The sequence below is a fragment of the Onthophagus taurus genome, chromosome 7, assembly GCF_036711975.1.
Source record: "Onthophagus taurus isolate NC chromosome 7, IU_Otau_3.0, whole genome shotgun sequence".
NCBI lineage: Eukaryota > Metazoa > Arthropoda > Insecta > Coleoptera > Scarabaeidae > Onthophagus > Onthophagus taurus.
This window is the reverse complement of record NC_091972.1, coordinates 6695301-6719213: the sequence shown is the minus strand read 5'-3', so window position 1 is coordinate 6719213 and position 23913 is coordinate 6695301. Positions and strand designations below refer to the sequence as shown.

The 23913-nt window shown below is 34.7% G+C and overlaps 1 protein-coding gene and 1 long non-coding RNA gene across 2 annotated transcripts in view; both read right to left on the bottom strand.

Annotated features, from left to right (window-relative positions):
• The window catches only part of LOC139430714 (uncharacterized), a 32741-nt gene extending 9548 nt beyond the window's left edge, over window positions 1-23193 (bottom strand). The window contains exons 1-2 of the long non-coding RNA XR_011641099.1: window positions 22665-23193; window positions 13789-14047 (exon numbers count right to left, since the gene is read on the bottom strand). This is a non-coding gene — a long non-coding RNA (uncharacterized lncRNA). The remainder of the gene's footprint in view (window positions 1-13788; window positions 14048-22664) is intronic.
• On the bottom strand, window positions 5244-7356 carry LOC111418901 (NADP-dependent malic enzyme-like). The gene has a single exon (XM_023051606.2). It carries the CDS (start codon window positions 7331-7333, stop codon window positions 5426-5428), a length of 1908 nt encoding a protein of 635 aa, XP_022907374.2. The 5' UTR covers window positions 7334-7356; the 3' UTR covers window positions 5244-5425.
• Window positions 23194-23913: the final 720 nt, after the last annotated feature.

Genomic DNA, 23913 nt, shown 5'->3' with positions numbered 1-23913 from the left:
ATTATCAATTACCTAACCTTCAAATTCAAAATCAAAATTCAAAATTGCCTGTGTGTGAACCTTCCTCGCATTCAACCAATCACGTGCAAGGTGAATCTGGTGACAAATTTAAAATACTCCTCCTGGTTTAAAAACAGAATATAATTGCCAAAGAAAACTTCAAGGTATAATTAATGTTTGTAAACAAAACTAACCTTACCTAACATTCCTTCACGCTATAATTGACATTACAAAAGAAAACTTCACGCTATAATTGCCATTACTAATTGCCAAAGAAAACTTCATGGTATAATTAATATTTGTAAACAAAACTAACCTTACCTCACATTCCTTCACGCTATAATTGACATTACAAAAGAAAACTACACGCTATAATTACCATTACAAATTGCTAAAGAATACTTCATGGTATAATTAATGTTTGTAAATAAAACTAACCTTACCGAACATTCCTTCACGCTATAATTGACATTACAAAAGAAACCTTCACGCTATAATTGCCATTACTAATTGCCAAAGAATACTTCATGGTATAATTAATGTTTGTAAACAAAACTAACCTTACCTAACATTCAGCGTCTGAAGACACAGGGCTAAACCCGAAACTTAAAAATATACAACTTAGCGCTGAATAACAATTAAAACTAGAACTAACACTTGCACTAGAACTATACTCTGTTTTTAAACCAGGAGGAGTAAACGTGAAAGTCAGATTTACACTGGGAAAAATCACCAGAAAATATCACTAGATATTTTGGCGGTAAATTTAAATTAATAATTATTATTTATTTATTTACTTATTATTGTATTTATTTTCGTTTGTTATCGTCAACACTATACATACAAATTAACATTGAAGTTATGAGTGTATTTATTTCAAAATATAATAAAAAAGGGTTTAAGAACACAAAATATACAATAATGACACGAAACTGTCGAATTATCAATTACCTAACCTTCAAATTCAAAATCAAAATTCAAAATTGCCTGTGTGTGAACCTTCCTCGCATTCAACCAATCACGTGCAAGGTCAATCTGGTGACAAATTTAAAATACTCCTCCTGGTTTAAAAACAGAGTATAATAGTATTAGTATTGCAATACGCATATTGTGATATTGGTTGCATACTTGCAATAGTATTGGTATTGTAATACGAATATTGTGATATTGGTTGCATACTTGTAATGATGACGTTGGATACGATAATTAGTTAACACAGTGTATATATAAGATCTGTTAGAAGATACGCGATAGAGAGAAGAGCAGAAAATGCTACCACGAAAGGAATCCTCACAACAGCTAAGATGAATACATATTGTGGAATCAACAAAGAAGTAATAGCAAAAGAACACTACCGAAACTTTCTTCCAAACAGAGTTTATCTAAATATACATTCTAAACGCAGGAATTGTATCCTGCTTTTAAGTCAGAATTTAATATCATCAACATTTCATAGTCATATAAATATTTAATATAAACCAATTTAGCAATAATACTGCATAATGAATAATATGTAAGTTACATACATACAAGGTTGGGTAGATACAGAATATTTTTGAATAGAGGTTCGTTGTATGCGTATAAACAGCATTAAGGGGAGCATGAATTGTTTTATCTGGATTTATAGAACCAACCATTCTACTTCGTTTCCTTTCGGAGTCATGTCATAAATATCAACAGGTAGATGAAGACTTTTAAGTTTTTATTATTTTAAATATACTTCATTTAATGATTTTCAACATTTCTATTTTGTATTTATAATCGTTACAAAGTCGTCTTAGAAAGGGTCGATTATTGTCCGGAATAACAGTTGAATAACAAAACGACCCTAATTCGAGTGCGTTGTTCTTGGGGTCGGGAACGCGGTAAGGGGTCCGCGCGTACAGAATTCTTTCCGGTTGTCAATGGACATGACAAGGGTCCGTCACGTCATTGTCTGACGTCTCTACATACTACATAACACAGGAGCAGAGTGAGAAACGACAGGGTGGCCCAGGAGAAATACAATATTTCCGTTCCCCCGCAACAACGGAGAATTTCGTTTTTAGACTTGAAACGGGTAGGTTGGGGGTGAAAAAGCTTCCCGGCTCCCGGTGCTGGTAGAAGCAAAACCTTTGGAATTAAATTTTAATTAATATTAATTACCACGTGGTGGCGCCGCCTATCGAATTTGACGAGGCTCATATTTCAGCATTCAACGCAAAAATTAACCAGCGACTCGTTAGCGAAACGCGATGAAAAATATTTACCGAGTGTTAAACTATTCTGAGTTTATTTTGATAGATGAGAGTACTCGTTATTTTATCCAGGTTAATTAATAGGAAAAATTATTGAAATGGTAAATCATTTTATTTGAATATCGTTTTGAAAATTGTCGAACAGCTGTTGGACGCTGAGTGAAGGGCGGATGCACGTTGCCCTCTTTAGATATTCATAATTGATATTTCATATTTATTGCCGTGGTTCGAGATGCGGTTAGATATCGGGGGTCCGGTCTCGGTCCAATAATAATTGGAATTGTTCGCGCCGGGACCCTCTTGGCATGCGGCGAAGAAAGAAAAAAGAAACCAAAGAACTCCTGTTGGGAGCCTCGGCGATAACCGATAAAGACTCTGCTCGTTTGTTATAACGACGTGCGGCTTCGAAAACCCGCTCTCGATGTTTAATTTAATTGTATGACTCTTCCAAAAAAAAAACATATCCCAACAAAAATTCAAAACAAATAGATACGAAGACATTAAAACCAGAAAAGATAAAACAAAAATTGTAAAACGATGATCATTAGTAAAAAAGATTGTTGAGAAGTTAGGTTCGAATAATAATTGCTGTTGTTATCGGGGAAGTAAAGTTTTCCCCCTCGAATGTAACCGGATAAGATTGACGTTGATGGAATCGTCGGAGAAATGATAATTAGGACCGTTTCTCATGGCGCGCGTCTGGCGATGTCCCCCGGGAACTGACGCCCGGCGTCGTCATCCCCAAAGCAACGACGCCCCCAAAAACCCTCCTCCTGGAAGCGATACGCCTCTAATTATAATCTCCGGATATGAAATCCTAAGCCGCTTGTCGAGCCGTAAGTCGGGCAAGTGTTGGATTACGAGCGCCAATTACTAAAAGCGTGTCAAGAATTAACGATACCATATTTTAAAGGTGAAAAATTTATTGAAAAATTTCAATAACTATATATAAATAACTAGATCGAATTATTTCTGGTCGTTACTTAATATTATTATTAACGGCTTTTTAAGAAATTGATTATATTTTACTGTTATGAATTCAAAATTTTTTTATAGTTAAAAGATGACGTGATCTCTCACCTAAAACTTCGTAATTTCTAAATATAAACATGAGTACATCATTAGATATCAAGGGAATTTTTTGCCTTGTAAGCATATGTTTATTAGAGACAAAAAAATTTCTTTTTTATTAGCCTCACAGAAATCAAAAAACCCAACTTGAGTATACTTACAATAAGTGTAGAAAGTCTTTCTATCATCAAGACCTTTCACAACTTCCAGTATAACGCTTCATACAACTGTTATTAAGACTTTTTAAGTTAGATCTTCTTTCTTATATTATGCAGAGATTTTAATTAACATGTTTTTTTGAAAAATTTTAAGGCTACTTCCTCAATTGGTATAAGCGACAATCCAATTACATTATCGAGTATTTTATGTATTAATTATACATAAAAACTGCACTAGTTAATAGTAATTTATTGCTCACTAAAATAAACATGATGTCAAATATAAAAGAGCAATCATAACTAATTCATTGATTTAGGCTTTGATAAGAAACAAATTTCTTAAATATATTGCCATGAAAAAGAAGGGGAGATAACACTCCCTTAAATATAATATTAAGAGAATGCACATCTCCATGAAAACAGATTTTATGGTTTAGGTTAAGAGATTTCGATGAAAGGACGATTTTATTTTATGAAGCTTGTAATACGTTTCTTTACCATATTAACTCTATATGATATTTAATACAACAAGTATAGATACAGTTGGGATAAGTGGTTTTGCTCAAAACGAAATGTAACCATTTTTATATTGCACTGATTGATTAATAATATTTGCAAAATGTTCATCCACATTACATCACCCTTGAAAGTTTAAGCTGACATAACCCAGCGTAGTCAACCACGGAATGAGAGGAATATTCATCTAGATAACGTCACTCTTGAAAGGAGATGTTGCCCATAACTTGTTGGTTAGCTTCTACGCTACGTTTGGCGTAACTAATACATCGCTGTGTGATCAATCTAACAGAATCGCAACCTCGACAATCCAAAAACGTCGTCGTGAAGACAATATCGTTTTTCTCATATACATAATATATATTCCAATGATGACTGTTCGCAATCAACCTGAAGAATCGAAATAAATTTGGTGACAACAACTGAGATGTAGTATAATCTACTGCAATAAAAAGCCGCTATCAATCTGCCTAAACCATGTTGTTGATCTATGGAAAGGGACCAAAGTAGACATAGCCAAAGAAGTATTGACCACCACTTTGAAGATAACGGATGGAAACTTCTCGTGTATGATGTGATACAGTCATCAAACCGAAGGTTGTACTGACTTGGAATAAAACACCAAAATACTAACTTCCTTGGTATTCTTGGATAACTGACAACTAAACGATTCCGAAAGACTCTATGTCCATTTACGTATTAAAACCATTTCGATATGCATAGCACATATTTTCTTTTACTATTAATTCTAGAAGTGTCTAATAAGCTCTTCAGAATTATCATATAACTACCGTTCTTACCATTACTGACATCTCCCAGACTGTCAGAATACTCATTATGTTCCTACTAATGTTTAACGTCTTTGATATGTCTTAATACTATTCAGGTCTCCATCCTTCCTGGCCATCTATCAATATCATCGTTATAACTTAACATCATTTCTGAAATCTGTTATTGTCGCTAGCCTTTATCATCATCCTTCTGTATATCGTCCTTGATATCCTCAAATATCATCACTTACATTCTCAACATCACCTACAACATCTCACTATATTAATCCTAACATGTATAAACATTGTTCTGACATCCCACTACATATTCCACATTATCCACAATAATTTTTTTTATAAACATTTTATTGTGAATGTTGTGGAATGACTAAGGTTCAGGAGGCACTAAAGACCAATAAAATTGTAGCATTACAACACAAAATTCCAAATTAATATTTAAAATTAACCTCTCAACATTTATATCCTTTTAATATATTTTCTTTTTATTCCACACTTACAATATACATTTACATCCCTTTTATACATAATAAATAAAATAACTTCTACACATTACACACAATAGTAAATAATTAAGAGTAGCCATCAAATAAAATTATCTAAAAAATAAAATTTACCTATATGTAGATTTTTTGGTCTCCCTATTATTTTGCATCTAACAATGAAGTGGGTAAGAAGGTAGAATTGCTGGAACATAATCCGTTTGGTACGCTTGAGATTGCAAATAAGCTCTTTTATCTTTTGGTTCTGGACATACTGTAGCCATTCCTTCCTCGTATGCAAATTCCACAAGTTTTGTCACTACATGTTCTGATAATTGAGTTAATTCCCTAATTGGCGGGAATAAACATCCTTTTTCAAGATCTTCATCCTTTACAGCTTTAGATAAAATCGATGCTGTTTTTAAAAACAGTGAATCGGTTATATGACGGACACCAGTTAATGACGCAGTCATTGCAATTGATGGGAAAATGTACGAGTTATTTGCTTGACCAGAAATGTATGTTTTTCCATTATACGTAACAGGAGGGAACGGTGATCCAGATGCAAACAAACACCGACCATCTGTATGAGTATAAGCTTCTTCAGCTGTACATTCAGTCTTTGAAGTGGGATTACTTAAAGCAAAAATTACTGGAATTTCTTTTTGCGCAGCCATTGTTTGTAAAACTTCTTTTGTAAATATTCCAGGAATTGAAGCAGCTCCGATTAAAACATCTGGTTTATATGTTTTAATCACATCAATTAAATTTTTAAGTGGTGGTGCATCATGGGCAAAAGGTTTTTTATGTTCAGTAATTCCTCCTTCTGGTCGATCCTTCACTATTAAACCTTTGCTATCTATAAACCATAATCGCTTTCTTGCTTCATTTTCTGGAATACCTTCTTCAATCATTGCCATGGTTAATAATTCTCCGATACCTATATTAGCTTCACCAGCTCCAAAGAAGACAACGGTTAATTCCGTAAGTTTTTTCTTTAAAACTCTCAATGCAGTCAAAATCCCAGCAAGAGTAACACTTGCAGTTCCTTGAATATCATCGTTAAAGCAACAATATTGATTTCGATATTTATTTAACAATCTAAATGCATTACTGTTTCCAAAATCTTCAAATTGAATCAAAGTGTTCACGCCGAATCTATGAACAACAGCTTCCATAAATTCATCTATTAAATCATCATAATCTTTTCCTCGAACTCTTTCTTGTTTAAGTCCAATATAAAGAGGATCTGCTAACAATGCTTTGTTATTCGTACCGACATCTATGGTGATTGGTAAACATTGGTGAGGTTTTACTGAGGCTATTCCTGTGTATAAAGCTAATTTTCCAATAGGAATTGGAGTTCCGTTAGCTCCTAAATCACCCAAACCTAAAATTCTTTCACCGTCAGTGACTACGATGAATTTTATAATTCTTTCAGGCCAATTTTTTAACACATTGAAAACGTTCCCTTTATCATAAATAGTAATATAAAGGTTACGGGGACGATCGAAAATCAAACTGTAATTTAAACAGGCTTCACCAATAGTTGGAGTATAAATTATTGGCATCACACTCATTATGTTTTTACGAAAATATTTAAAGAATAAATTTCTATTTAAATCATATAAATTCATAATGCATAAAAATTTATCAAGAGGTTTTTCTAAACGTTTTAAAAGTGCATCAACTTGCGTTAATTGGTCTTCAATATTTTTTACAGCCGGTGGAAGTAATCCATGGATACCTAAAGCTTGCCTTTCTTCAATAGTAAAAGCTTGGCCCTTATTTGTGATGGGGTTTTTCAATCTATCTAATCCACTGATAGATCCAGGAGCATTTTCATCACCTTGTGCAGTAACAATGCATGTTGTTGCGTCCATATTGTTCTCATTCGATATATGAATTGAATCTGTGCGATTAATATGGTTACTATACGGTCTGTAGGTGGATTGCTGTTGATTGATCGGTTTAGGTTCAACCTTCTTGTTATCAGAACTATCCCACTCTTGTTGTTTTGAAAATAACCCATTAAGGAGTTTTATGTATAGGCGGTGATGAAGAACGAAAGATTTCAACATATTTTATTTTGACAAATTTTGACATATTTCATTATTATTAACAATAACCTTGAAAAAGTAATAATATAATATAACTTGGAATAACTTGGAATTTATAAAGGTCCTCAGAATTTTTTAAGTTTCCTTTGATTTGGCAATATCCATAGTTTTTAGCGGTTTTCATGAATTTCTAAACTTGGCAAAAAGAATACTAAGCTAAACTTGTGGAATACTTGTTGCAATGTAATAACATGTCTCATGGTTTAACACCAAAAGCCGTAAGAGGAGTAGCAATTGAATATGTTCAAAAGAATTCTATGAAAATGCCCGAGACATGGGCTATAAATGAAATGGCGGGTGAAGATTGCTTTTCAGGGTTTATGAAGAGAAACTCGTCATTATCCATTAGAACTTCCGAGGTTACAAGATAGGTTGACTAGCTTCAATTCAGAAAATGTGAAAAATTTTTTTTTTAATTAGAGGAATTTATTTCTAGTTTTAAAAAACAAACTTTATGTCATAGAGTGTGTCTTTTTCACACCGTTATCACCACGGTTCAGAAGGTTCAGAAAATAATCGACAAAAAAGATCAGCATCAAATAGGACAAGTAACCTCAAGAGAACATGGTGAAGTAAGAATAAGTGGGAATAATAGGTACCAATGGCATAACTCTACCATCTCTACCAAAAAAGAATTATGGAAGGTGTTCCTGATACGACCGGCGATATTGGACTGATACATAAATCAGACTGGATGACCAGTGACAATTTTATTAAAGTATTAGAAAATTTTTAGGCTTATTTCGCCTTTTGATAGACCAGCTTTTACAGAGGAAGACTGTTTGTCGTCTTATTTAACGGATAGACCTTTGCCTGTTGGAAAAACGGACGAACAAAACAAGTACAAGCAGTTCAACATCTCAAGCTACACCATTTGTCTCCCCTCAAGATTATTTCCCAAAGCAGGTGAAAGAAAAACCACAAAACGTGGACCCCAAGAAAGGAAAAGTATTATCGCCACTGACACGCACGAAAAAGATGAAATAGCTAGTAGGAAAGACAAGAAGGTGCGTAAGACATTAAAACCAAAAGTCGAAGAGGCGAATTGTTGATGATGAGGTGCCAAGGAAGAAAGATTTTTGAAAAAGATAAAGCAACGGGGAATGTTTTGGATGACAAATCGTCTGATGAGCAGTGTAAAGAATGGAAATTTAGAACTATCTTCTGATGACGATTTAAATTTTTCACATGAATCTGAGGACGCTAGAGAAATTGACGTGGGTAATTTTATCATTGCCAAAGTTTTCGGTTCAATGAGGCAATATACAGGGTGTCCCGTTAAGCGTACGGAGCGGCTGTATCTCAACAACGGTAAGGCCTAGAGGTTTGGGAAAAAAATCTTTATAAGCAAAGTGACCAAGAGAAATAGCTGGAAATTATTTTGAAGTTCGTAATTCGACCGCTAGGGGGCGTAACTGCCATAGAGAAACATAAAATTCCCGCTATCTCAGAAAGTTAGACGATGAGCTAAAACTTTGACAACATCATTTAGTAGCTTGGATAATACCGCATCACTTTTGTTTTGCAATATTTTTCATATCTGTCATAATAAGGGAGGGGGAGGCCAATGCGTTTTCATATGTTTACATTTTAATATCTCCTGGACCATTCAACCGATTTGAATATTTTTGGTCTTGTTTGAAAGAGCATTTCGTGCTCTTTTAAAAGATATTTTCAGTAAGACCTCTTGGTTTAAAACAAATAAGCTAGAGGGCGTTATCTGCAGCGGTTACATATGTTTGTGATTTTTGAAAAAAAGTTAAATGGAACGGTACTATTTACTTCACAGACCGTTAATCACCATAATATTTGCTAAATATTAGTGAAAACCGCATCTCGATATCTCCATTCATTCTAGAATTATAAAAGAAAATGTTAAAAATTCGTATATCTTAATCGGATCAAGTTACCTTAGGAAAGAAATAAGAGATAACAAAATTTTATTATCTATAACCTTCCTTCACACTTTATCCAAGCTTAGAACTGCTTCAAAACTACTTTTGAGGCGTGTTGAAAAGCCAACGGATCAATGAAACATCAACAATGATAATAAAACAAAATAAACCGAAACACTTAGAATAACTTAAATTTTTGGCTAAAATAGCTCACTAATGTTCGAAATGTCTTACATAAACCTCGATGCATTTATTTAATCTAGTTTCGACGAAAAAAAGCGCTGCTAAGTCTCTTCCCTGGACACGTTTTTACTGATATTTAGTGTTTTGTCATATTTTCCCTGGTTATTGGCTTTTCTTGAAAAGTCAGGTCGTTTAGTCTACCCAATAGATAAAGGGGTGAAAGCAATGTGGGTTTTGCTCAAACCAAGAATGCATATTATGCAAGTTTACATCAGCTTGTGGACAGATGCCTCATGCATCCATAGCATTTGTGATAAAAGGTTTGGATTTGCCCAAATCATATTTAACAGTCAATGGTAATAGTTCAGTCTGTTATCATAATCGGTATCTGTTAAGGCCTGATGTAAAACAACGTGGTGGAGATATTATTCTCTTGAGAACTCTTGTGGACAATTGTTTTCGGAGTTCCCAGATTATGTGGGATCACATTGCGCACCAATATGATTTACGAATTCATAGAGATGTCTGAATGGGCTACACGTTGCCAGTTTTCCGTAATCGCTAAGTCAATCTTAAAAACACTTCTAGAGAAAAATGTCTTTCTTTGTCGTAATTGCATTGCACATTTTTGCCATGCAGTTGCATCGTATTCGAAACATTGAAAATAAATCATCATACGCTCTATCATACGCTTCTGCGTTAGTAAATGACATGTTTACAGTTACCATGGTAATGTGATTTGTTTTTCTCGATGAGGTAACTGGATCCGATTGATGGCACTCGAGTTTTTAACATTTTCTTCTATAACTCGAGAACGGGTGGCGATATCGAGATGCGGTTTTCACTAAAATTTAGCAAATTTTAAGGTAACTAAGGGTCTGTGAAGTAAATAGTATCGTTCCATTTAACTTTTCTTAAAAAATCACAAAAATATGTAATCGCTGCAGATAACGTCCTCTAGCTCATTTGTGTTAAAGCAGACGGTCTTACTGAAAATATCTTTAAAAAGAGCATAAAATGCTCTTTCAAACAACACCGAAAACATTCAAATCGGTTGAATGGTGTAGGAGATATTAAAATGTAAACATATGAAAACGCATTGGCCTTCCCCTCCCTTATTATGACAGATATGAGAAATATCGCAAAACAAAAGCGATGCGGTATTATCCAAGCTATTAAATGATGTTGTCAAAGTTATAGCTCATCGTCTAAGTTTCTGAGATAGCGGCAACTTTATGTTTCTCAATGGCAGTTACGCCCCCTAGCGGTCGAATTACGAACTTCAAAATAATTTCCAGCTATTTCTCTTGGTCACTTTGCTTATAAGGATTTTTTTCCCAAACCTCTTGGCCTTACCGTTCTAGAGATACAGCCGCTCCGTACGCTTAACGGGACACCCTGTATTGCTCAAGTAACTGAAAAGTTAAGTAATGGATACGAAATTAAGTTTTTGAAAAGGCATGCTTTATCCTATAAATAGCAAAATCAAGCTCTCGGAAAATCCTATCTAAATCCAACAATAATGGTAATATAATATTCAAAGTACACTTAAACGTTCGCTTACAGTTCTCGTGTGTTATTTTCCACTTGATACACAATTTGTTTCATATGACCCCATAAGTAGAAATCCAACGGATTAAGGTCGGGGGATCTAGGTGGCCAAGCAAATGGACCATTATTACCAATCCACTTGTTTGGAAAATATTGGTTTAACCACTCGACAACTACTCTTCCGCGATGAGGTGGGGCACCATCGTGCTGGTACCACATATTTTGAATTACATTACGAGGTATATCTTCAAGTTAATCAAAAAGTGTATTGTTCAAAAAAAATCTGTAATTTACAGCGTTCAAACGTCCATCAAGTACATGCAAACGTAGTAAATTGTTGTTAAATATTCCACCCCAAACGTTGATGCTGAAACGTTGTTGAAATTTCCTTGATCTAATCGCATGCGGATTTTGTAATGCCCAGATGTATTCATTATGGTAATTATTTATACCATCTCGTATAAAACATGATTCATCTGTCCAGAGAACATTTGAAATGAAGTCATTATTTTGGGCATGTTGCTGCAATAACCATTCACAAAATGCTAACCGTTGCTGATTATCTCCTGGCTGTAGAGCTTGAACATTCTGTTTACGATGAAGGACTTCGCGGTTCAATATGCGCCATGAAAAATTTTGACTTACATGTATATTGTGTGCTATTCTTCGAGTGCTAATGGAAGGATTATCTAATGACAGCATTAATTACAGCTTCTTCGTCCTCTACATTAACTATATGCGGTCGAATAGCTTTTGCTGGAGCAGGATTACCGAAGTTTTCTGAAAGAATCGTCAAAAACTGAATAATATGGCAAATGACGCTTGGAAATCTTTCTTGATATTCTCGTACTGATTATGCTGAAAATGAATGAAGAGTATGCTGAAAATTATATCAGCATACTCTTCAGTGCTATAAGCATACATTTTGAGTTTCTTCTTGTATGTAATAATTAAACCTTGCAAAAAACTGACATTTGACATATGTATATCAAAGTTTGATGGTGAGCTAATAAATCACACTGTATAATAACAAGAACAAAAATTGTCCAATGTATCCCCCACTAGTACCTGTTTTTAGATTCTCATCCCTGTTATCCAAAGTGACTAAGATTTTGACAAGATGTGCTACATGAGCACAGTGCACAACCCTATCGGATCGATAAAATGTTTAAACTCCTAGAGTAGTAGTTTGGAGAAGACATACAGGCTTTGTGATACCCTAATCTATGAGTCATCGATGATCAAAAGCATCGATGTCTCAACACTTCAGCGAGTTTTGCAAATTTTGATTTTTTTTTACTTCATAGTGTCTAAAAGAGCAAGTTTGACATAATAAATCTTGCCAGCTATAACCTACAAAAACATCTTGAATAATTTACTGTAACGATTTAGGTATTTGGAATTAAGATTCTTTTTTCTTTTTTTGGGTACAAAATGTATCTGATGATCATATAGTGTAATTTGAGTCTGTTCCATTGGCACGGCAGTAAACTGTGCAAACCCACAAATTACGGTTTTATCATCTCCGCATCGGGTACGGAACCGAAAAACCGCCTGTATCGCGATAAAACCTCGTCGCGCGGTCGTAACTCGTGCGCGCGCGGGGCGAAAAGTATGCGCTCGTAAAACGGCACACACTGTAAAACTTTTAACGGCCGTAACTCATAGGCGCGCGACGTTTACGCCGCGGCGCAGCACCGTCGCACGAGCTTCACATCACGTGCAACAGATGTCGCAACTTTTACTCTCTCAAATTTCACAAACTTTATCATCTAACAGGTATCAATAAACAATTAATAAACCAAATATTTTGGTGTACACGTCAAAACATCCAAAAAAACAACATTTTCTTATGGTGTTTCTTTTTTCGTTTGTGTTTTTTATGTAAAGTTGATATTATGAAAAGGGGTTAAGAATGATTTAACGCGGAAAGCTGCGTGAAATGTAGCAATTGGAAAGGAGAAAAAGGCGGGGATCGGGTAGCCAAGATGTATATTTAATTAATGCCTCAGTTTTTCGTCATAAATTAACAGTAGCTGGGCTTCCCGTGTTTTCGCTCTCGATGAATATTAAAAAGGGAGCATTAATTAGAGACGACACGCATATGCGTTTTATACCAAAAAAAAATCTCCGATTGGTTCTTCAAAATCCCTCGCAAACCAAAAAAAAAATCCAATTTTTGTAATCGATTTGAATCGGTTTATTTATTTTTGGATTTTTTTCAATTTAACGACAAAAAAACGCGAATAAAGTTTATTGCTTCAAAAAATTTAAATAAGCGAAATCGCAATTAGTGGACAGAAATGGGATCGAAACACGCACTGTTGTGGGATCCGGGGCCTCCGGATTAATCTTTTGCCGACATCGCGCGGCCTACTACTGCGTTTCGGTTTTTCGAACCGACGGGAACGGTCGCAAATCAATGTGCAAGTCTCGGAATTAGCCAGATTTGCGATCAACCCGTCCCGCCGCGGGTTCCTATCTTCAACGAGATTTATAAGCCGGCTAACGAACCACCCGGCCCCCGTCAATATTTTGACACCGGGACGACACACAGTTAACCTTTCTTTACGACTTTTAGGGCAACTCTCCGATCAAAGTTACGACTTTGCGTAACTTAAAGCCAAAACTAGTTTTTGTAATTTGTCTATAAGTACAAGAAATTTATTGGATAATTATAATTACAATAAAATTTATCGAAGATTTATATAGCTTCACGCTATTAAAATTCAGTTGAAAATAGAGATGTATCGTTATATGTTCTCAAAAAATCCAGAAAATAATCACCTGACTCAACACAAAATGAAACCTCCACATTGACAGGGGAGCTCCGTTCTGGATACAGAATGGTCTAAGGAACAGCTCAAGATGCACCCTGATGGTATTGGAGCATCGATAATCCCAAGTATGGATGAGTGCAGCCAATTCGACCACGTCTTAATATCTAAGTGATGAGCTTCTTCTACAAACGATGTTGAAACATACCGAGATGCCAACTGTGACTCAGACTACTTCCTGGTGCAGGTAAAATTGACTCACAGGATTTCTACAACAAATAAAATAAATTTAGAAAGCAACAAATAAATGAATACAGGAACATGGAAAACGAAAAGAATTTAGAATTAAACAGTAGAGGACTTTTTTGCAATTTTACAACACGAAAAACAAAAAGATAGAATAGTAGAAGAATAGGAGACACTAAATGAATGGTACGATGATGCAGATGACATAGTTTACTAAGGGAGAATTAAGGACAAAATTTGCTCAACTCCCAAAAGAAACCTCAAAAGTAGGACTCATAACTAACAAAATGCACCCAAAACAAAATATATGGAGTCCATAAGAGCACGAAGAAGATCCAGAGTACCTCAACACATTAAATTATTCATTCGACCGAATACAAAGCTTCATACATTAGGAATCCAGAGCAAAAAAAAAACAAATAATGTCACTGATGAAATCGAGATTAGAATGTTTAGTGGCAATAAGTGCATACAAACACCTAATGATAAGTTCGCACTATTAATAAGACCAACAATAATATAGAGATGCGACGCATAGACCATGCCGACAGAAGATGAAAACAAGCTTTTTCGTGATCATCACAGCATGTCACTGTATTACTTGTAAAATACTATTTGTCAAAAATGACACCTTCTCATTGACGTTAGGTATGTCAAAAATCTCAAAAAAAAGGAATCGCGTAAAGATTATTGCAAAATGATTGATAATCAAAATTTTTGTAGCTCCTGAAGGTGCTTAATTATAGACTCTTAATGGTCACATCAATGTTTAGTGTACAGGGTGTCCCAATTTCGATGTCCGCATAGGCTATCTCCGAAACTAAAAGAGATAGAAAAAAAGTAGCTTACATATCATGATCTCGTTTTTCGAGAAAATGCTAATGCCGAAAACTCCGAACAGCTATCGTCTTTTGTTTTCGCCCTATCGGCAAAAACTGAAAATTTTGCAAAAACGACAATCACGAATATTTCACTTATTATCAAAGATATATTGTATTATAAATAAAACATTATATGGGCAACTTTTTACGAAGAATTCAGTGGCGTAGGTAGAATTTTTTTCCCATCTTTTATTTTCGAGATTTTAGACGTAACTTTATTTTTTTAAATGGAAACCATAGTTGGCTATGACTTAAAATAATTTGTTATTTTCTTCTGATAACAAATATATATAGTTTGTGGGGTATATTTCTTATAGTTATTGAATAATTAACAAAAATTCATTTTGTTCCATCTAAATCTAATGTATGTATTTAAAAGTTAATGTTGCTATGGTGATAACCATACATACTATGATGGAATATAATGTATCAATTTTGTTTGTTCTTTCTAAAACTATTGTATGTATTTAAAACTTAATGTTGTTATGGTGATAACCATACCATGAGGGAATGCATTGTTTCCAATTATTGCCAAAGTTTGTAGCAAGGACAGTAGAATCTAACAGGACTGCTACATCCAGTGTATTTTTGTAGTCGACTACGGGTTGGTTGCCCGCACTCTACGTCACACTATTTGCCACGCCTGATAACTGTCTATGTTTTTAGAAGTTATATGATAGACATTAATACGTCTAAAAACATAAAACTTCAAAACTAATATGAATACGTCTAGGATATAACCTCTAAAAACACACAGCAAACGCATAGACCATAACAACAGCTAGGCGTGGAAAATGGTGTGACGTAGTTTGCGGGTAGGCTGTCACAACAATAGATGTAGCAGTCCTGTTAGATTCTACTGTCCTTGAGTTTGTAGTAGTATTTAAAAATTCACTAACAACTCTGGCATTATGTGCTGGTGCTCCGTCATATTGAAAATATATCATTTGAGACATATTTAGTGGCAAATTGTCGTCCAAAGGCTCAATGTGCTGCCTTAATATATTGAGGTATTTCCCTGAGTTTAAGTTTTTATGGTAGATACTATATGCCAAAATTCTATTATCTAAAAGGGCACACCATACATTGAACCCCAATCTTCTTTGAACACTCAGAGACTTCATCGGTCCAGATTACATTTTGAACAAACAGCAGATTATTTAATATTTTTAAATATCATCTACAAAATTCTAATCTTCGATTGACATCTCAGGCACGTAAATAATGAGTTAGCCCCGCTTTGTATGGTTTATAGTTATTTTTCTTTCATATTCGGGAGCGGTGTCTTTTGGGTCAGACGTCTTGTTGCACTTTCTCTTGCAGGTCATTTTGGTATGTTTTTGTATGTGGTTTGGGGAAGGACCAAATATCTATTAAATTTTCTGCTGACCGGCTGAAGGTTCGTACGTGCGGTTGTCTTCTTTCTGGATATCTTGTGAAATAAAATTCCGCGGCTAACGTCGCATTCTTATCTGATAACATATCGCATTCCATCATGATACATTTTTCATAATTTTCGAAATTCATTGTAAAGTTTTATTCAGTTTTGTTATACTTTGACACTTAACACGCTGGTGCATAATGCCAGAGTTGATATCGAATTTTTAAATACAAACTTTGGCAATTATTTGATACATTATGTTCCATCATAGTATGTGTGGTTATCACCATAGCAACATTAACTTTTAAATACATACATTAGTTTTAGACAGAACAAAATGAATTTTTGTTAATTATTCAATAACCATAAGAAATATACCCTACAAACTATATATATTTGTTATCAGAAGAAAATAACAAATTATTTTAAGTCATAGCCAACTATGGTTTCCATTTAAAAAAATAAAGTTACGTCTAAAATCTCGAAAATAAAAGCTGGGAAAAAAATTCTACCTACGCCACTGAATTCTTCGTAAAAAGTAGCCCATATAATGTTTTATTTATAATACTCCATCTTTAATAATAAGTGAGATATTTGAATGTCGTATTCGCAAAATTTTCAGTTTTTGCCGATAGGGCGAAAACAAAAGACGATAGCTGTTCGGAGTTTTCGGCATTAGCATTTTCTCGAAAAACGAGATCATGACATGTAAGCTACTTTTTTTCTATCTCTTTTAGTTTCGGAGATAGCCTATGCGGATATCGAAATTGGGACACCCTGTACAGAATATTACTTCATAATCCGATAGCCCATCTGAAGATACAACACCTGTATCGATTACTGATTCAGGGTCAGATACCATAATAATATCAAGCAATGTTAATGATGACGATGTAACTCTTGTGGGGGTGGAGATTACTTGGGGAAGACTGAAAGCCTCCATAAATCCACTAAATTACGCGATGCACGAGTTTCTAATTGAAGACAATTGATATTTAAATCACCCAATATAATCATTTTGGAGACTACTGGCAAAATTTCGATGACTGTGCTCTCCAAAATATTCAAATATTCTATTACTCCTACTCTAGGTGCCCGGTAGACTGCCCCTATGGCATAAACTAGTTTATTATGGTCAATTGCAACATTCGTACCAATTAATGAAGCATTAACTTGTTTTTTAATATAAACTGCTACTCCTCCACCTCGAGAATGACGATCTTGGCGAAACAAATTAAAATTATTTATTTTTAACTCCTCAGAATTAACATCTTCGGTTAGCCAAGTTTCAGATAATGTAATTATATCAGCTTGAATATTATTTATTAAATTAAGAAAATCATTAAATTTGGCTATTAAAGAACGAACATTTAAGGTCAGTGAACATATGACCGATAAAAGATGCTAATTGAACGTAGAGAAAAAGAAGGAACCACGAATTCGACCAGACATAGCGCGACACATAAAAGCACAGAGAATAACATGGCTGAAGCATCTAGAAAGGTGTTGTGATGCAAGCCAACGGCCACAGAAGACTATAGTGTTGGAAGAAGAAGAGTTACCCAGTAAAGGGTAAATGTGCAGAAATCTGTTGTCTAGATTTAATTAAAAATAATTTAAAATTATGAAAAACGTTTTGAAATTGTTTAAATAACTATTTCCTAGTCTTACTTTTAACACTAGTATGAAAAAAAGTACTTTTTGGTTCCCTAACAACTTTTATTGTCATGTTAATTTGTGTAATGTTCTACTACGACAGTTAAAATGAGTGTAAAAAAGTCCTGGTGCAGTAGAAAAATAAAAAAGAAGACTAAAGACGACCCTAAAGGGCCGAACGGTGGCGTTAATAACATCAGTTTCGGTGTCGTAACGATGCCGATGGTTCCGTGACGAAGTAATCAGGAAAAGCGTCGGGGTGGGATCCCCGACTATATAAGGAGGAAAACCTCGAGAAGGTTGGGTTGGGACACGAAAAAGGGACATTTCGAAGGGTGCGTTATCTGCCCTGTTTTATGGAAGGGACAGGTACATTGTTTCTAATCGCAGGTGACACATTCAATAAAGTATGAAAATGTATGCCATGAAATATTCATATCCAGGCGACGGGCGCGCGTTGCCATGGATATATACGCGTCGCGTACGATTTTCCGGGAGAGCGACTCCCGGTGATGAGCACACCGTTCTCTTTCGAATATATTGCTTTATATTACACCGGATATGTCCCACCGAGTTTGAATTATTCGATATTGAACTTTTAAGTTTTTCGATATCGGTAGCGCAGCGAACGGGAGAGTAAAGTTAAAGATTTGACAGCGTCCACCACCGGACGTTATCGGAAGTCTTTTGACGGGAAAACCTTCGATAAACGCGCCTCGCATAGAGAAAGAGATGGAATATACGCGTTCGTTACCCAATAAGAAACAAAAGACGACCACCAACGGATTTCTATTGTTTGAAAATACGGAAATCCAGTGGACTAAAAAAAATACTTTAGGTACGCATACCTACAATGATAAAATGACAACTATACAAGGACATAAATGTAAAGTTAAAAATTGTGTATTGTTGCTTAACTCTTAACATAATCTTAAATATACCTATTACTGTAACATAAAATTTCTTTTTCCTCCCTCCTTAACTTTATACAAGATCCGTTTCCTCTTGAATTGTCGAGTGCTACTACAAACAAACGTTGGGCAAATTAAATTAAAATAACAATAACGCGCAGAGAATCACAGGGCATAAAGGGAGAGAGCACCTCGTAATGAATTTAACAACAAACGACGACGACGACGAAGTGAGGGAGAGAACGACGACAACGCCGGCAGGGTAACGAGGCGGAAGGGATGGCAATAATTGGCAATTCAAATGAAAACCAGAAGGGCTGCTCGCCGACGGCGAACCTTCAAAAAGGCGACACCGTCGGCGCGGTCTCTCTCTCGGTACAAAAATTTCGTACGGGGGGAGGGTGTTAGGTCGTGAAACTGGGGGTGCAGGAGGTCGCACGGGTGCCAGGAACAATGGGGTTGCGGTCCCGGATGGCTCACCCCCGTTGTTTGTTATGTTTATTTGATTGCGGATGGTGCCGATAAATCGGATCCGAGTCCGACGGCAGGCGGCGTCGTCGTCGTTTTGTCACCGTCGGACAACCAAACGGGGGTAATTATCCCCGTGCGAATTGACGAATTACAATCCTCAAAAATTAATACTTTGGAAAGATGATGATGATGGTTATGGTGAGGTTAGGTCTTTGGTCAGCTTACAATGGAAGGGGATTAACATAAGATTTGAATAGAATTTGCCGCAGGGAGTTAAACTTGCAGACAGTGAAATGAAAGAAAAAAATGAGGGTTGAAATGGATGGAATTTTTTAAGCGGGTTTAAACTGTAGATTTTAAAATTTCAAAAGTAATCTTCTTTTTTTACCTTTTTTGGAACAAAAGACTTGAAAATACCCAACCCTTTGATTATATATAATATGGATTGAGCTAACTGAATATATCTACTAACAAAAATGTGGCTCAAGGTGAATAGACGCAGATGGAAAGCGATAATGTGAAAGTGTAACAAAGATAGACATAAAACGGTACTAAACAGACGGGCGCATGCGCACAAAAGTGTCAAACCTCTTCCATTTGACGTTTATCGTTTTGTTGTGTCACAGCCAGTCACACCGTTATGTTTAAAAATGTATTGTTTCGTGTGCAAAGTTCGCGATAATACAGTTTCACATCACCTGTAAGTATTATAAATGTTACTTCTAATTGATAGTTTTTTATCTTATAAATTAACGCACGCCCATTATATGTCAGTACGCTTCTATGTCTATCTCGGTTCGATCACCTTGCGCAAGCTATCTCTCTGGTTGGCTCAATCCATATTATATATAATCAAAGATAGAAGAAATAATAAAAAAGGGTTGGTAACATTAATTTTTTTTTGTAACGTTTTTTTTCTCTCTTCCGGTTAGTAAGAAGAGACTAGAAATGTAAATCAGTTTGTTCTTATAAGTTAATATAGAAATAATAGATCAAGAAGTTGTGTATTATTAATAACCTAAAGAAATAACATAACTGTAATCAAGTTTTTTTTTTTTAATTTTCTTGAGCATTGTCAAATATGTTCTTAATTTAACGAATTATTTTCCATTTTTAATGGCTTCGTTAACAGCTTAGCCTCTATAATGGACTATCATGACTGTGATTGGGTATGACTGTTAAAATAAAGGTGATTGGCTCATATAAATTTATATAGACGACGAATATTCTATGGTTTAAAGATATCCACTTTCTGATTGGTATAAAACAAGATATTGATGATATAACAATAACTTTATTGACATTCCCAAGTTGCAAAAGTGGTTACGACAAGAATCACTTGCGTGTCTGAACGGTTGTAGAAGTGGTCTAGGAAGTCAACATTAACTTCCGTCTATTTGGACGTTGTGTGCAAGTGAATAATGGAAGTGAAAGAAGAAACTTTTACATTAATAAATAGTTTCGAAGAAATTTCTGTAGATAAAATCAGGCATAAAAATTAATAGTCGATAAATTTAGTGCAAAGGGGATGTAAACCAACAAATTGCTTCATTTACGTACTTAAGATTTCCAGGAATAGAATCAAGTCAAGAAACCGATCAAATCAGCAAGTGTTCCTAAAATTTAACAACAAGAAAGGATTGTTTAATATTCTGATAATGTTCTTAGAAGCGGCTGCCGGGCGGTGTTTGAATGTTTTAGAGCACGAACATTCTTTGATATGTCTAAACTTGCGCACGGAAGAATTATGTCCTGTGAACGTTGCAAGTTGTGTGGACACACCCTTAAGACTTTCACGTTCATTGATCCAGAAAAATTACCTAATTCAACTGAGGAATCTATTTATCGGTAATATAGAAAATCTAACTATTCTATCGCTAATAACTAGTCTTATGAGATAACATTTTCTACGATAATATCATTTTATTGATATATTTAAAATTTTAACATTTTTCTGACACATACTAATCTACACACATATTTCTACCTATTTATTATTACTTATATTTCTTTTATACGTATAACTACTTGTATTCAGATTAATCATTTGGGTATAAATCTTTCTTTGTGTGTTATGTTCTTATGTATCAAAGATCTACCGCCGCTGTGAAGTTCGAACTGGTAACAGAGAAAATAATTCCGTCGCTGCTCGCACCAACCATAATAAACATACTGACAGACCCAGAAGCACCTTATACAGAAAACAGCAAACGCTCCTGAGTTAAGATTTTTCTTTTTCTAAAATAGTGTTTTTGTTACTATAACTAGTAATTTGTTTTAATACAACTTTTTACATAATTTTCCTAAAAGAAAAAGATTAACAATTAAAACTAGAACTAACACTAGACTTTAGCCGCGCGTCTCTTAAGACGGCTAAACCAGAATGTTTCTAGTTCTAGGTCTAGTGTTAGTTCTAGTTCTAGTTTTACACTATCACTAGAACTAACACAAGACCAAGAACTAGAAACATTCGGGTTTAGCCGCACGTCTCTCAAGACGGCTAAACCCGAACGATTCTAGTTCTAGGTATAGTATTAGTTCTAGTAACAGTGCTAGTGTAAAACTAGAACTAACACTAGACCTAGAACTAGAATGTTTCTAGTTCTAGTTTTAGTTCAATGGAAAATGTACAACAATCTAAAGCTGAATAACAACTTAAACTGGAACTAACACTAGCATTAGAAGTAACTCTAGACCTAGAACTAAAAACAATCGGGTTTAGCCATCTTAAGAGAGATACGGCTAAACCCGAATGTTTCTAGTTCTAGATTTAGTGTGGTTGAGGTTAATAAAATACTGAATAAATAACATATTTTTTCAGTATTGTTAAAATTTGAATATAATTCACCCTATACGTGATTAAAAAGATTCCTGTTTTGCAGGCAAATTTTCTTAACATTAATTACAATTTTGAAGATCAAATCGACATTTAATTTAATATATTGGGTTCTGTCAAGAAAAGAGTCGCTTGAGTGTGGGGGTTTACGAAGAACCAATTTCGAACAAGCTAATTACAAACCGCTAATCGTGTGTCAATGAATTTTGAAAGAATTTTTAGGAAAACAGGAATTAATGTTAGAATAGAATATGAAGAGAGTCTTGAAATGATTGATAAAAATGTTGGAAATGAAGTTTCTTGAACACCAATAGAATTTAAAAATCGCTGGACGTCTTAATAGCAAATTTAACTTTTTGAATCAAAATCCATAAGAATTATTAGAAAAATTTTCATGGTTTTATAGATACGCCAGTTCATTGACCTTCATAACAAGACATGGATTACTGGAATCGCATTCTAGGAATCTTTTAAATTGATATAATTATTACCTACCACACCTACTTTTACTTTCTGTCATAGATTGGATTCAAATCAATCACCAAGTCACCGAGATATCACTCAACATTTTTTTCACAAATCGTGCCATCGTTGTCCTGTTGGAATTATCATGTGACGAGTGTGAAGTCTTCTGAATTAGGATGCATTCTTTTAAAATATCTTTGTATTGATGTTAGTTTAATGTCCCATGAACTCGTCTCTCCATGAAACAACAACCCCGATTTTTTTTATTGCCACCTCCAACTTTAAGAGGATTAGTATGAATCTTTTTCCGTCTGATCCTAATTCGTCCATACAAGATTACCTCAACGTGTCGATTTCTAATCAATCCTGAAGCGTCCTTGGCAAATTATTCTCTTTGAATGCACATTGCAGCGATTCTAGATGAGATTTAGATAAACGAACACTTTAATTCCTCTTGATGTTTTTCTACGCTCTTCACATGGAACATTTTCTGTAAATTGTTGCTCCACCACTTTTTTATTAACAATTTTATGAACACAAACTTGAGCACACATTTATTTAAAGTTCTGTCTTTTAACGTCGTCAAACTATTATTGGGGGGAAGTAAACGAGTGGTGTTATTTATTTCTGTCCTTATTTAGTAGTTCGACCTTCAAAAACTAGTACTACAGTGACCGCTAAAATTATTGATTATCAATGTGTATTTTTATATATAAGATTATGGGCAATCTCAACAACCAAGAAATGTAATTGGTAATGTATTTTTAATAATTAATAGTGACGTAATTTTAACTTAACTACTTAACCTCCAAATTCCAATAATCATAACTAAATCATCATCTATGATTAAATCTTTTTTAAATTTGTTCCATGTAATGTAACTTTAGTTTCAAAGCTATTATTTCCTTGTCCCAGTGGCAAACAAAACTTTATTATATACTATGTAAAAAATGGCATTTATGGTCGTTTTGGAGAACCTAGATCCCCGCAGCTGCGGTAGCTTAATGGACCTACAAAGTTTAAGTCCTCTGCAAACTACTGAATATACAACTGCAATCGGGTTAAGGGTTTTAGGTTAATTTTTAATTTATGTCCACATTCGTCAATCGTGTTAATTCATCATGATTCATCACATAAATCTAAAATAATAACAAGAAGTTTATGCAACCATTCGTTGTTTGGAGTAATAATGATTGCAAATCGCTTTTCCTTTAGAGCAGAAATTGTTAGAATCTTTTGAGTGTGCTTAAAATAATATATCGAGTCGACCGTTAGAAAACCGCATAAA

Excerpts from the sequence above, each read along its gene's own strand:
- LOC111418901 (XM_023051606.2), bottom strand. The coding sequence starts at position 7,333 with ATGTTGAAATCTTTCGTTCTTCATCACCGCCTATACATAAAACTCCTT.